General features: G+C 31.6%; 1 protein-coding gene across 2 annotated transcripts in view; it reads left to right on the top strand.

Moving 5' to 3' along the window:
* Nucleotides 1-478: 478 nt before the first annotated feature.
* Nucleotides 479-16,710, top strand: part of LOC114339167 (uncharacterized) — a 123,240-nt gene continuing 107,008 nt past the window's right edge. For both annotated transcript variants that reach the window (XM_050652538.1, XM_050652537.1), the window contains exon 1: nucleotides 479-1,228. In XM_050652538.1, the coding sequence (XP_050508495.1) occupies nucleotides 988-1,228 (241 nt within the window). In that variant the 5' untranslated portion in view covers nucleotides 479-987. The remainder of the gene's footprint in view (nucleotides 1,229-16,710) is intronic.

The following is a 16,710-nucleotide window of genomic DNA, read 5'->3' as shown; positions in this document are numbered from 1 at the left end:
GTATAAAATTGTCCAGTATACACTTAAAAATAAAAAATAAAAAAAAATAAAGCTTACAAATAACAATGCCTACGTACTATGTTAATAAATAGGAATTTCTATTAATGTTGTTTATTTAGCTAATAATGAGTTTATGCGTTACTTTATGGATGCACTGTATATTTACGCTCACGAATAGCGGTGAATTTTTAGCTTAGCTTAACAATGCCAGTTACATTTTTTTATATTTCATAATTAAACTGAATGTATTTATTTATGTATTTTTAAATTCCCCAGTTGTTATTTTTTTTTAATATAGAATCGTTACAAACATGATATCTGTTACGGCTCAGTAGTTACCTACATCTCTAAAGAACAATTTGTTAGTGTTGGAAAAGCGATTAGATCTGATACACTGATTCCACTGTATTAATTTGGTTGACCATTAATAATTTATTTATAAACTTCCTAATATTACAAAACATTGTAAACAATAAGTCTAATGACTTTTTAATAGTAAAACTTACAAACTAGTCACACTAAACTCAGTGCTATTTTATTAATGGTGAGATACAACGAAGTAGTGTTCCGTGTTTTGTCTTATGCACGTGGTATTTGAGGATATTCAAATTTTAAAAGGGTAAATCAAACAACTCCCTAGTCTTTAACCAATTGTAGCCTACAATTTACATATTAAAATTATTTTCTACATACGTATCTATTTGTTCTAGACGCAACTAACGTACGTTGCATAGTAAACAGTTTATTTGATTTATTTATTTCTGTCAAAATCAATAACCTCTAGTTCAGCGTTTACGCAACTGATCTTTTTTTAGTTGAAAATTGCTTCCAATTACGTTCGTTTAAGTATAATGTGTGGCAATGTCGTTGCTTGTTTTTAAACAATCAACCGGTTATCTCCCGCTATTTTAAACTATATAAGGTAGGGAGCTTATTTAACAACAATCATTAAACAGTATCTACTTCAGCGTTAACGAGTGCACAAAGATGTATGAGAAAATAATAAAAGGTGATCTGGAAGCCGATGTCAAGATTATTGACATGAGGACGGATACCATCAGCAAGCCTACACCTGAAATGAGAGAGGCCATGTATGCTGCTGAGGTTGGTGATGATGTATATGGAGAAGATCCCACGGTGACTGAGTTGGAACGAAGAGCTGCGGAGCTTTTAGGAAAGGAAGATGCTATTTTTGTGCCGAGTGGCACGATGGCAAACCTATTAGCAAGTAAGTTTATTATTACGTATTTTGATCGAACAATAAAGTACTTTAAATCCACAAAAACCATCTGTGTCAAGAGAGTAGGCGCAAAATTTCGGGTCAATGTTTTTAAATGCATTCAGTTTTTTCGAATCCTGAATATTTTTAAAAAATTTAAATGCAGAATGAAAGATTACGTTATTACCGAGGGCCAAAAGTCCCCGAAAACCTCTATACTGTTTATTTTAATAAGTTACGGGGGTGACAAAAAAAGAGAAAGTTGAGTGTGATTTTTAATTTCAAATATCTCATTAAAAAAAACTTTTTGTTTATTCTAAAGGACTTTCGGCTCTCAGTAATAATGTAATCTTTCATTCTGCGTTTAAATTTTTCAAACGTTATTTCTTACTAGTTTTTTCAGGATTCGAAAAAAAAAATTAATGCATTTAAAAAGCATTGGCCCGAAATTTTGCGGCGATTAAATCTTTCACTTATTTATAAATAAACAAAACTGATCTCTAATCTAATGAAACAAGTTCTAATTTTTTTCGCGCTTTCTCTTCAGTGGAGTTTGGTAACAATTTTTTCATACCTTTTTTTTTACTTTACCGTAATATTGTGAAATTTATAGGTTTTTCCATATTTTATTTTATTTATTATTTTAACTGGGTATAAATCACAATTATTTTACTTTAAAATAAGTTTTATTTGACGTTTCGAAAATAAGCCACAAACGAATATGTACATCAAAATACAGTATTCCACAGAATACATCAAAAGAGGAAATTAAAATAGCATAAAAAAAGAATTGCAAAAATGGCAAAGCAGTTGATCCAGACCAAATCCCAGTAGAAATGCATAAATGATGAAACCTTAGACATACTAGTAGACTTATTTAACATAATACACAAGACAATAAATATACCGAAACAATGGTTACTCTCTACCTTTTGCGCTTTTTAATTTTGCGCTTTTTAATCTTTTCTCAGAAGGGTTTACATACGATTATGAAATCTTTACAAAGTGAATAAAACGCATAAATCAGATGAATCAGACCGAATCAGACCGCATACAATAGTAGCACCAAAATTGTTCTCAAGCTATTTTATTGCAACATGCTTGCAACTGCAATAAAATAGCTTGAGAACAATTTTTGGTGCTACTATTTAGTATGCGGTCTTCCGTCGCGTTTATAAACGCATACATAAGAAGATCTATTATTTTAATTTGTACAAATAAGTAATCGTTTGTTGCTGCCAACTTTGTCAATTTTGCGGCTTATTCCCAATTAAAATAATAAATTAATATGACAAAGTATTAGCTTGTAGAATCAAAATGGTAATTCTTCTAATTTATGCGATTGATTCACCTTGTAAAGATTTCATAATAGTGTGTAAACCAGGGTGGGCAAATACTTTTAAGTGCGGGCCAAAATGAAATTTTCGAGATGTCTACCGGGCCGGAGGACTATTATACCTAATACGTACGATGTGCACACACTACTGCTTTTGGTGGAGAAAAGATGTAAAAAATTGCTTGTGAGATTTTTCAACGGGCCTGATAAATTAAGAAAAAGGGCCGGATCCGGCCCGCAGGCCGGCTTTTGGCCACCCCTGGTGTAAACTAAACTTAAAAAGTACAAAAGGTAGAGAGTAACTATTGTTTCAGTATATTTATTGTCTTGTGCATTATGTTAAATAAGTCTACTAGTATATCTAAGGTTTCATCATTTATCCATATTAAGCTTTCTACTGGGATTTGGTCTGGACCAACTGCTTTGCCATTTTTGCAATTCTTTTTTTGATGCTATTTTAATTTCCTCTTTTGATGTATACTACCCATCTCTTTAATTTTTCATTAGTATTCAACACTATCTAGTTTGTTAGTTATTCCTGTTTTTTTTCTGTTGCTGTAAGTTAAATTTTAACTTTTTTGTGTATGTTAAAACTGTCATGTCTTTTATCGTATTGTTATATTTCTGCGCATTGTTCTTTTAACCGTTCCTTTTTCGCTTTCTTAATTTTGTATTTTATTTGTTTATTCACTTTTGATTATTGTTTTTGTATGTTGACGTCTTACTAACATTAAATCTAGAATTTTTTCCTTCATTAATTGTTTCTTTTTGTATATTTTGTATCTCTTATAGAATTTCTTTTTGACTTTTATCTGTTTCTGCCTTTATTAATATCCATTTTACACCTATTTTAGTATTTTGCAGAATTTATTCTTTAACATTCATAACCGATTTAACATTCCTTAATTTACCTGTACCTATCAATTTGTGCATCTTATGTGCATCTTCACTTTATTATTTTCATTTTCAGTCTAATTTTGGCATTACTGGGTTGTGATCCGATCGCGTATTTCCGTTTACGTGTCCATTTCAAGACATTGCGGTTTTGAAACGGACACCGAAACGGTGATACATATCTAGTTCCAAAAAGGTGTTGATTTGAAAGCGCCAACCCCCGAAATGTGCACGGGTTTGTACCGAAACATGTGGCGTTGGAATTCTACAAATAGGTGCATAGAACTAATAGGTCTGTTGTCATTTGCCGTCTAATTTGTCGCAACTAAAAACTCAATCGAATATTATATCATTAATTTGTGAAAATAATATTATAAGATCTCGAAAAATCCGTGTATGTACAGCCTACATCGATCGCTCGACGCAAAGATAGAGGCTTATCTTGTAGTGGAAGAATTCAATCAGGCAGATCTACAAAAGCAGAATCCCGAAAAAGAAAACATAATATTTCATTAAATATTAAAAACAATGAATCTGTTGCAAGAAACATTAATACTATTGTTATATTGTACGTTTGTAAAAAAATTACTTTCAAATAAATGTACCTCCATATTTGTGTTTCATACTACATACTTCAAACATTTTTACACCATTAGGTATAACAAACCGACTCCTTACTACCAATAGGTACCTCCTATATACCAATTTTATGCAAAATGATATATTTACATAAAAAAATTATGATTTTTCCCTCGATATCTAGCCTTCCTATTGTATGTTGCTTAGAATTAATCATGAACTTGGTTTTCTTAACGTTCATTCGTAGTTCATATTTTATACTGGTTTGATGTAATATATTTAGGTACTAATCGTTGCAGTGCTTTTAAACTGTCTGCAAAAATAGCGGTGTCGTCTGCGAATCTTATGTTTTTCAAGATTTTTCCGTTTATTGATATACCCTGTTCTTTCTCTGATATTGCTTCATTAAAAATAGTTTTAAAAATAGCTAAATATATGTTTGCTGAACAATAATTGTTTAGCTGAAACTAAAATATGTTTTTAATATAACACTTTTAGTACCTACCTATATTGTTGTGCATTACTACAAAATGTATACGTATCGTAATAGTTTATTTTGACAGGATATTTTGGCACTACTTTGAGTTTTTTTAACATTTATAAAGAAAAAAAGAAGGTAACTTTGGTAACAAAAAACAAAATTGTTTTATTTCCACAAATCCAATGAATGATAATTTGTTATTCTGCAGATAGGCGCTATTTGTGATAAACAGTTCAAATAAAATAAAATAATGTTACAACTTAACACGTATTTGTTATAATTTTACGCGCGAAGTTCTTTTACAAACCAGTGCGCATTTCAAAATTAAACGTCTTGAAATGGACACGTATTTGAAAGCAGATATGCTCCGCCGTTTACGTGCCGATTTCAAAACTACCCGGTCTTGAAATGAACACGGAAACGTAAATACGCGATCCGATCCTATGTCGCCACTCTGATATGTTTTTGTTGATATATAATTGCGTTCCTGTTGTTTGTCTAATGCATAGTCTATTTGGTTTCTTACAATTCTCTCTTCTTGATATGCTGGTGACTTCCACGTCTTCTTCTTTTTGGTAAGTCTTCTTTTTGGCAATTTAAACACTGATTTCGGTATAATAAAATTATTGTTTTGGTAAAATTCGATAAGCCTATCACCCTTTTTGTTTCTTTTTCCCAGGTTGTATTCTCCTGTACATGCTTCTACTCTTTCTTCGCCAACCTTTGTGTTAAAATATCCCATTGTTTATGTCTTCGTAGAAAGGTTTAGAAAGATATAGAGAAGTAATAACTACATATAAAGAAAAGAAAGTTGGAATACTTGGGTCACGTTATGGGGCACAATAAATATAGAGTACTACGGCTAATCATGCAAAGGAAAATAGATAGCAGAAGGGGTCCAGGGAGGAGAAGGCACTCGTGGCTTCAAAACTTGCGGCAATAGTTTGTTTGTCATCCCCCGAACTATTTAGATCTGCCGTAACCAAAGTCAGAATAGCCATGTTAATTGCTAACATTCGGAACGGACAAGGCACATGAAGAACAAGAAAGTTTTACTATCGCTCTCTGGTTTGTCTGCAGTTGGAGCATAAACTTGTATAATGTTTATTTTGGGTCTGTTCGGGTTTAATCGTATAGGTATAATTCTCTTGGAGTATGGGGTGAAAAAATTTACTACTGCTTCATCAATGTTTTTGTTTGTTATTATCACGAAACCATAAATAAACTCATTAAAGGAAAGCGAAGTGCCAGGTAAATAGAGAAAATAGGAAAATATTAATAAATAATGTGAGGAGCACATACATCTCATCATCAAAGCTGATGATGACCTATACATCAAATTCAAGCACATAGGCAGATTCTAGAGAAGCCACTAGAATATAACATAGATACACACTCTTCGTCGACTTCAAAGCAGCCTGACACTCTTAAAAGAACTGTATTATACAGGGTGTCCCGAAAAGATTGGTCATAAATTATACCACAGATTCTGGGGTCAAAAATAGGTTGATTGAACCTCACTTACCTATATACAATAGTGCACACAAAAAAAGTTAGAGCCCTTTGAAGTTACAAAATGAAAATCGATTTTTTTTCATATATCGAAAAGTCTTAGAGATTTTTTATTGAAAATGGACATGTGGCATTCTTATGGCAGTATCATCTTAAAAAAAAAATTAAAGTGAAATTTGTGCGCCCCATAAAAATTTTATGGGGGTTTTGTTCCATTAAACCCCCCCAAACTTTTGTGTACGTTCCAATTAAATTATTATTGTGGCACCATTACTTAAACACAATGTTTTTAAAACTTTTTTGCCTCTTACTACTTTTTCGATAAGTCAGTGTTTATCGAGATATTTTGAATATTTATCGAACCCACCACATATTTGTATATGGTTAAGTACGATTATAGTGCTGTTAATAATCTGAAAATTTATTTATAATTTACGTTTTTAGGTATATTTTGAAAAGGAAGCCATATCTCGATAAAAGGTGACTTATCAAAAAAAGACTAAGAGGCAAAAAAGTTTTAAAAACACTGTGTTTAACTAATGGTACCACAATAATAATTTAATTGGAACGTACACAAATATTTGGGGGTTTAAAGGAATAAAACATACAATTTTTATGTAAATATATTAAAAAAGAAGCCGCATCTCGATAAAAACTAGCTTATCGAAAAAATACTAAGAGGCAAAAAAGTTTTAAAAACGTTGTATTCAACTAATGGTACCACAATAATGAATTAATTGAAACGTACACAAAAGTTTGGAGGGGTTTAAGGGAACAAAACCCCCATAAAATTTTTATCGAGTGGACAAATTTCACTATAATTTTGTTTTAAGATGTTTCTGGCATAAGAATGATACATGTCCATTTTCAATAAAAAATCTTTAATAGTTTTCGATATTTTGAAAAAAATCGATTTTCATTTTGTAACTTCAAAGGGCTGTAACTTTTTTATGAGCACATTTATACTAAGGTAAATTAGGTCCAATCGAACTATTTTTGACCGCAGAATGTGTGGTATAATTTATGACCAATCTTTTCGGGACACCCTGTATAATGCAATGATATACTTTAAGATCCCACCTTAGTTCGGCTTTTTAAATAATAAATGTACCACAGATGCCATGTTTTCTGTACTACATGAGGTTTATCAAGCATTAAACAATAATCTGCACACTGCCACTGTTTTTGTGATTATGCCAAAGCTTTTGATTGTGTGAATCACGACATTTTGATAAAAAAACTAGATTTCTACGGAATTCGAGGTATTTCTTCTAACTGGTTTCAATCTTACTTGGATAATAGGAAACAACTGGTTAGAGCAAATGATACAGACTCTAGTCTCAAAAATGTTGTATGTGGGGTACCACAAGGTTCAGTATTGGGTCCTCTACTTTTCCTTATCTTTATTAATGACATCACTAGCTTAAAAATCGATGGAAAAGTTTTTCTTTTTGCTGATGATACCAGTATCACTTGGAGCAACTCAAATATCGCAACTCTTCATGCTACTATAACTTCTGATCTACTTACAATATAATCTTGGTCCGATTCAAATTTACTCTCTTTTAACGTAGATAAAACAGTAGCATTGTCCTATAAAGGAGCTCTTCAACCCTTACCTCTTCATAACAGCCAGATCAGTATCGTTGATTCTGTAAAGTTTCTTGGTATTTTTTTAGATAGCAATCTGAAATGGTCCCTTCATATTGATGTGTTAAGCAAGAAACTATCCTCAGCTTGCTTTGCAATAAGATCTGTTTCGAAGGAAATGAATTTAGCCTCTTCCAAAATAACATATTTTTCTTTGTTCGAGTCACATCTTCGATATGGTCTCCCTTTTTGGGGTTCTGGTACGGCTGCCCAAACTGATGTTATTTTTAAATTACAAAAAAGAGCAATAAGATATCTGTTTGGCCTCAGAAGAACAACACATTGCAGAAGCTACTTCAAAGATCACAGGATTCTAACACTACCTTCTTTATATATTTTAGAAACTGTTTGCTTAATTCGTAAACATCTACATGTCTTTCCAGCAAGACCTAGACATGACTATTCCACCAGAAATTCTACCTTTGACATCTATTTACCGATCCCGTCCAGTGAGTTAGTAAAGAAATCTATATTATATTCTGCAAAAAAACTTTACAACCATCTCCCTCTACAACTTAAATCTGCAACATCTTTCCCCAAGTTCCGTAAAATGACTAAAGCCTATTTATCTGAAAGACCATATTATTCAACAGCAGAGTTTCTTAACCAATAACTAAGAAAGTACAGTATTCTTATTTATAAGTATAATCTTAATCTATATTTGAGTGTCATATGCAGCAGCTTAACTTAACTGATTAAATTTCTTAAGGTAGAATATGCAATTTGCAAATTTTTTTTTAAATTTTGCAATAGATTGTTACTGTTTTTTTTTTGTTTCTCTTCATTATTTTTATTTATATAGACGATTTATATCATTTTAGTAAATTGTATTTGTTATTTGTTATTGTTCTTATTTATGATTCTTGTAAGCTTTGTCTATAAAATTGTTAAATTTTTCATGACAATAAAGCATATTTCTATTCTATTCTATAGTTAGTTAAGTTCACCCAACTAAAAAGAAGGACACAACTAGAAGGAAAAAACTCTACGTTCTTTGACATTAATAATAGTCTAAGACAGGGGGACGCGCTGGCATGTCTCCTCTTTAATATTGCCTTGAAAAAGACAATCAGAAAATTAAATATTAGAATGAATGGAACTATTTTTAATAGATCGACGCAAATTCTCGCATTTGGTGATGATAACTTGGATCGCTAGTAAACGCAACAAACACGACAAGCGACGAAATAAAAAGACGCATAGCGATAGCAAACAGAACTGTTCACGGTCTCCAGAAACATTTAAAAAATAAAAATATAAAACGTGCAGTAAAGATCAATATACATACAGTGCTCTTCAGATAAAACTATTAACTTTAAATAACTTTTGAACCATTGATTTTTAGGAAAAGCGCAAAAACACGTCAAATAATATTTGAAGGGGAGACATTATGCCATATTTAAGCTTGCTGGGAAAGGCACCCTCTCACCGCCTGTACCATCCCATAAATTTTTTAAAATTATTATCCCCTTTTTTTATTTGACATCTGGATTCTCCTCGTTGTAGATTTCAAAAATGTATAACACATGTTGCTTATAATTAGTTTATGAAAACATTAAATACAAAAGAAAGAAAACTGGATTAAAAAAATTAATTTTTTTAACAATTTTTTATAAATTATTAGTCTATAAATTTTTAGTCAGTTATACACCGATCCATATACTGTGAAATTGGTCACAGTGCAGAGAAAGATGGGCTGAACATATTGCTGGGATCACGAATACACGAAACAATTAACATTTTCAAAACCAGAGGGCACAAGAAGTAGAGGACGGCCACAAAGAAAATGGATTGATAATGTGGAAGAAGACCTAAAGATTCTAAGGGTCAGAAGATGGAGGGAAAATGCCACGAATCGACCGGAGTGGCGACTTCTTTGCGAGCAGGCCAAGATCAACAACGGATTGTCGAGCCACTTATGATGATGAATGTTAGTCCAGAGAAATAAGATTTTTCTCGTAACACATCCCCCTCCAGGCCGAAACCAAATTTTTTGAGTAGTATGGACATCTATATTAATAATCTATATGTTTCCTGCAGCCGATTTTGATGATATACATAGTTATAAACAAATGAGGATAAAAAAACGGCAAATTTTCGCTTTTTTCGTCTATTACTAAAAAGTGAAGCATTCTAAACAAATTTGAGAATAAGAAACTCATAAATCATATAAAAAACTTCAATATGGCGTTCGCTGAATATGTCTATCCTTATTTATTGCTTAGAAAATTTCAAAATAAGTCACAAATTTTAAGATTTTATAAATGCTCATAACTTATTTAAAAATTAAGTTAGAACCTTCTTATTACACGGAACGCTGAAACTTCTTGTGCTTATATTATATTTTAAATTTCAAAGCCATTGGTCAAATAGTTTAAAAGTTATTTCATTTGTTTATCACAAATTCATTTTTTTTGCAACACTATAAGTTAGAAAATTATGAGGTTACAATAATACTTCGGACAGTTTATAAAAGAAGAACATTTATACTATTAACCTAATTAAAAAACTTGATAAAAAGTAATTTTAAACAGTGTAAAATTATTTTGCAAATACATGTCGATTTTTTGCATACTTATAAACAATTAGAATAACTTTTTAGCCGTTACCCGTAGACAAATTATTTTTTCATATTTAGAAAGACTGAATTTTTATACACATTTAGAAAGAAAAACAATTGTCATAGGAAAATTAGGGACGAAGTTAGTACCCCCCCCTTTTTTTAATTCACATGTTCTTGCAAAATAATTTTGCAATATTTAGAATTATTTTTTGTCATTTTTTTTAATTAAATTAATAGAGTAAATCTTCTTCTTTCATAAACTACTCAAAGTATTACTGTAACTTCATCATTTTCTGACTTAAATGTGTTGCAAAACAAAATAATTTTTTATTTTTGTGTAGTGAGCACACTACATTAATCAAAATAACTGTGTCTTTTCATTTTTAACTTCAAATATCTCGAAAACTAATGACTTATCGTTACAAATGAAAATCATATTCATTGCATAGAAAGTATTGCAGAATCTAAAAATTATGCTAAAATAGCAGTTGCGTCAGTGGCGTAGAATTTGGGAAGGGTCAACCCTTCACTTTCCCCTCTAGTACGCCTCTGGTATTAATCAGAAACGATTATTTAACACAATTTAGTTACAGTAGGAAAAATGAAAGAATACCCATGAACGAACATATAAAACACGCTGTATTTTCCTGTCACCGTGTTACACAAAAAATTGGCCAGCGCAAGTACATGTAATAATTATTGTTACATGTACTTGCATTGAACAATTTTCTTTGTGACACGGTGACAGGAAAATACAGCGTGTTTTATATGTTCGTTCATGGGTATTCTTTTATTTTTCCGACTGTAGGTGTACAGTACCTACACTTTCTGTCAAGTATGACACGGATATGTCAAATTGTTTGAAAGTATTATTTTTTTTAAATAATTTATTCTTTATTTAAAACTTTATCCTTATGATACTTGGAGAATGTGTAGGTACTGTACACCCTACTAAGTTATGTTAAATAATCGTTTCTGGTTAATACCAGAGCGTACGACAGGGGAAAGTGAAGGTTTGATCCTTCCCAAATTCTACGCCACTGACGTAACTGCTATTTTAGCATAATTTTTAGATTCTTCAATACTTTATATGCAATGAATATACTTTTCATTTGTAACGATAAAGCCATTAGTTTTCGAGATATTTGAAGTTAAAAATGAAAAGGCACAGTTATTTTGATTAATGTATTGTGCTCCTTCGTTTTTAGCTTCAAATATCTCGAAAACTAATCGCTTTATCGTTACGAATGAAGAGTATATTGTTTACATATACAGTTTTGAAGAATTCAAAAATTCCACTAAAATAGAAATTCCGACAGTGGCGTAGAATTTGGGAAGGGTCAACCATTGACGTTCCCCCGTCGTACGCCTCTGGTAGTAGCCAGAAACGTTTGTTTAAGATAATTTAGTAGGGTGTATACTACCAGCACCACTTACCAAATTTCGTCTTGTTGTTCCATGCCTGTAAGGAAATATTCAAAAATAAATAAAATAAAAGTTTAACTTTGGCACCCTGTATTTCGGTTATTATCAACTTTTGTATTAAGGTAAGTTAGCTTAAATCCACCTATTTTAACTTCAGGAATTTACGGTTAAGCTATGGCCCATTCCTTACCAAATACCCTGTATACCCATATTACTTAAAATGTATAATTCATGGTTTTTATAAAGTAAGTTGAATAATATACTAAAATACCAAGTTGACTATTAGACATTTACAAACTTATCTATTTAACCTCGATGAATAACGCACATAATATAAATAACATTACATTAGCAGGGCCAATTGGCCTAAAAATAATAGTACAGGGTAGGGAGAGAGTTAGCTGACATTATTTTTGCAAACTTCGTCACACGACGCGTTTAATCCACTTGTTTACAAATGTTATAGAATTATTTAATTAAGTTCAATTAGTGCCATCGTATGATATTTCCTCTTACTAAAAGTAACCGCCATTATATTTTAAAAGGGTCATGGCATATTTTTTATTACCATTAAAAATACTGTCGCTAACACTGATCTTTCTTGTAGACGTCTCAAATAGTCTAAGATCAGATATAAGAACGACCTTCACCGATCTGTTTAATTAATAAAAATTATTTGATGTGTAGTTTAGTATGTTAAAAATTATAAAAACAAGGGGTGCCCGATATATAATTTTGTCCAGACTATAATTAATTAATAATTAAAAAAATACTTTTTTTTTAAATCAAAATCTATATGATGCCGAAAGGCGCTTTTACCATGGGGGTGGTTGCCACCCCATCTCGGGGGTGGAAATTTTTTGTTATATTTTGACAGCAAAAGTTGATAAAAACATTCATTTTAAGCAAAAAATGTTCTATACATTTTTTGATAAAATTAATAATTTTCGATTTATTCGCTATCGAAAGTGTTAGTTTTATACCGAAACATCAATGGCTTTCGATATTATACTCATTTACCAATCACTCAATTTTTGCCGTAGAAAAAATTTTTTCAAACCACTTTCTTGAGAATGAAATAACCTACAATTTTATATTTAAACATTTTTTCGTATCTCTGATAATATTATTTCTATTCGGAAGAAAATGACATTTTTTACCAAACTACAAAAACTCGTTATTTGCTTCTAACTCTAGTTTTTTAAAAACTATTCATTCTAAGCCAGTCAAACTTCTGGAACCTATTAATAATACATAAATAAAGAAGAATTGGTAAGGCCAATGAACTAAAACATCGCTAACTTACATTATTATGCTTCCAATTGGATTTCTCCTTTTTTTAATATATTAATTTTTTAACCGTAACTTTTTTTATTTTTTATCCTAGAAAGTTTGTTAAAAAAGAATTTCGTAGGCTTTTACAAGATCTATAAGACTGTTCATATTAAATCCTTTTAAAATCCTCAGTCGCAAAAAGAGGTGAGTTTGAAAGGGTTGGTAAAGGTGGTTTTTGCATGTTCTTACAAGTTTAAATTGTCAATAGCTAACTCAATTTTTGCCGCAGAAAATTTTTTTGCAAACCCAGTTCTTTGGAATTAAATACTATAAGCTACAGTTTTATATTTAAATATTTTTTCGTAACTCTGATGCTAATCTTTTTATTCTGAAGAAAAGGGCAATTTTTTACCAAACTACAAAAATTCGTTATTTGCTTTTAACTTCATTTTTTTTTAACTAATCATTCTAAGCCGGTCATACCTTTAGACCAGGGGTGGGCAAATACTTTTAAGGGCGGGCCAAAATGATATTTTCAAAATGTCCTCCGGGCCGGAGGACTACACCCAATATGTACGCTAATGTTTTTGGTGGAGGTTTTTCTCTGTCCAAGAAATTTTTTTGACAAAAATACTAAAGTATCATTTTAAATCATTTGGAGAAAGACATTTAACTATTAATAATAATAAAATGTCTTTCTATTGTGTACATGCGAACAATTTGTTCCCAGTAAAATTAAGAAATTTTTAATATGGTCCATTATATTAAGCCATAACAAGGATCCAGATAAAAAATGAACTTCAGAAATTCGATCAAGAATAGAGTAATCAAGAGCAGCCTTTTTGAAGATTAGGAAATTTTTGAGTAACCAAAGATTCAATCTGCAAATCTGATATCGGATGATAAAATGTTATGTCAAGTCAACCATCATAGACGAAATTCAAAGGAGGCAATTGATCTGGTATTGTCACGTACGACGTCAATGGACGACGACAGGCTGCCAAAACAAATTTTAAAATGGACGCCAAGGAAAAGAAGGAAGAAAGGAACGCCGAAACAATCCTGGCTAGGAAAGGAACCTTTACCCTGACGAATGCAACGACTGACAAAGCTGGAAACGGGCAACCGGAAGGCGTAGAACACTATAAAAATCCGTTATAATAATAAAAATGTTATGTCCATTCTATTCTTCTTTATTGGATTGTTAATGCTGACTTAACGAAAAAGCTGCAAGCTTTTGAGATGTGGCTTTTTAGGGGAATTTTGTAAATACCATGGACCGATCATATTACGAACGAAATGGTGTTGCACAGAATGGAAAAGGAACAGAGAACTTTTGACCATCATTAAAAGGAGAAAGACAGCAAGGAGAAAGGGCACATACTTACAGAAATGATAACGCAAGTAAGTTGTTGCAGCAGATGATTATGAAGGGTAAAATCGAAAAAAAAGGGGTCCTGGTAGACGACAAATACCCTGACCGAAAAATATTCGCAACTGGACCGGGTTCAACACACAGACGCTTTTAAGAAAAGCAGAAGATAGATATTCATTATTTATACGAACACTACGAACACTTATACTGTTGATTTCAGCAAAATCGCATAAAAGAGATTAAGAGCGTAGGCACATAATTTCGGAGCAATGCTTTTTAAATGCATTCATTTTTTTCGAATCCTAAGAAAACTAATAAATATTTTTGAAAAATTACATTATTACCGAGGGCCCAAAGTCCCTTAGAATAAACAAAAAGTTTTTTTGAATGATATATTTGAAATTAAGAGTCATACTAAATTTTCTCTTTTTTTACCTCTGTGATAAACATTATAGAAGTTTTCAGGGACTTTCGGCCCTCAGTAATAAAGTAATATTTCATTCTGCGTTTAAATTTTTCAAAAATACTTATTAGTTTTCTCAGGATTCGAAAAAATGAATGCACTTAAAAAGCATTGCGCCTACGCTCTTAAAAAAATTGCTTGCGGGATTTCTCAATGGGCCGGATAAAGTAAGCAAACGGGCCGGATCCGGCCCGCGGGCCGGCTTTTGCCCACCCCTGCTCTAGACTCTAGAACCTATTAATAATACGTATTGTAAATAAAGAAGATCAAATAAGGTCAATGACTAAGTTTAATTATAGTCTAAGAGCTAGTGAACCCTCCGACTAACGGTCTTCCTGTAAGGCTAGAAATTTGTATAGTGATAATTCATAGCCCACCAAGGCTAAAAACCATGACCTGGCAGGCATTAGCCCTGCACGTGTATCTACCAGGTGAATCGAAAAGTGCATAGTTTAGGGGAAAAATAAACATTCTCCTGTAAAGTTTAAATTTAAGTATGTGTTTGAGTAAGTCATTTAGAAGAAATGTGTACAATGACAGGCGATTATAAAGAGCATAAGACCTTGCCAGGCGGGGGAAAAGATTAGGGGTTTTGCCTAAAATTATTTTTTTTTGCATCAAACAAAGTTTTTTTTAGGTTTTTTGAATCATTCCAAACAGAAAAGGTCTTTAGTGACTTTTCTCTTAGGTTAATAGTTTTTGTTATATAAGCCAGTACAAAGTTTGAAAATTGCGAAATCGGCCATTTTTAACCCTAAATCGGACATTTAACTAAAAATTTCAATGTTACCTAGGTAGGTAGATATTCTTTAAACATTGATTGATGAAATCCCGAAGAGTTTTTTCCAATACAAAATCTAAAAACCCCTTTGTTTTTTAATTGCTAATCAAGCGGGCGCGACACTGTAGTGTGAGGACATTTGAGTTTGCATAAATTCATTATCTCGAGAATGGACAAATTTGAAGAGAAATCCTCAGACAGGTCGATTTTTATTCTTAAATTAGGACTTTTTGGCGTATATATAATACTAGTGACGTCATCCATCTGGGCGTGATGACGTAATTGATGATTTTTTTAATGAGAGTAGGGGTTGTGTGATAGCTCATTTGAAAGGTTATTTAATTCTCTATTCAGTAATATAAACATTAACGTAATTATTTATACAGGGTGTACAAAGAAATTTTTTCTTCTTTTTGTTTAAGGCTCAATCCATTTTAAATCACCCAATATAAATATAATTTGTTGCTCAACATTTTTAATTTTCCTGATTCCTTTATCATGGATTCCCTATAGGTAGATATTCACAAAAATCCATTTGAAAAAAATTTTGTAAGCCATATTTTTTATTTGGCAGCCATTTTTAAAATGACGGCTCGGCGAATTTAAGGAAAAAACGGGGTTTGCGGAAAATTTAATTGTCAAGTCATTTTTAAAGATATCAGCATAATCTAAACACCAGTGTGTTCAGCATGAAATTCCCTTCAAAAATATGTTATTTAAATTTCTCTATCATTAAAGAAAGTCAATAAAACTTTCTCCAAAACTTCGGAAAGAATTTAGCAAAATCGTTCATTTTTAAGACCATTAATTCTTAGGAAGGAGAAGTATCTCACAAATAATAATTTATTTCTGTGTTAAATACCCAAAATACTACCAGCAGCAGAAGTTGTAGTCTTGAGAATCAACTCCTTTTTTCCCTACAGTTTTTCAAAAATGGCCGAAAGCACGTTAATGCCAATTTTCAAAGGTCAATATCTGAAAAGGGACTGAATAAAAACCAGTGAAATTTTTATTAAATGTTCTTTATACTAATAAGAATATTTCACAAAAAAATTATGACTGAGACTCAACTAAGTTTTGAGTTATAGTGTTGTGAATTCCAATAAAAACGCTAACTTTTTAATACACTCGTGCAATGCTAAATTAGCAACTCAAGA

The sequence above is a fragment of the Diabrotica virgifera genome, chromosome 5 (genome assembly GCF_917563875.1).
Source record: "Diabrotica virgifera virgifera chromosome 5, PGI_DIABVI_V3a".
Taxonomy (NCBI): Eukaryota; Metazoa; Arthropoda; class Insecta; order Coleoptera; family Chrysomelidae; genus Diabrotica; species Diabrotica virgifera.
The sequence above is the reverse complement of the archived record's forward strand: the minus strand, read 5'-3'. Positions and strand labels throughout refer to the sequence as shown.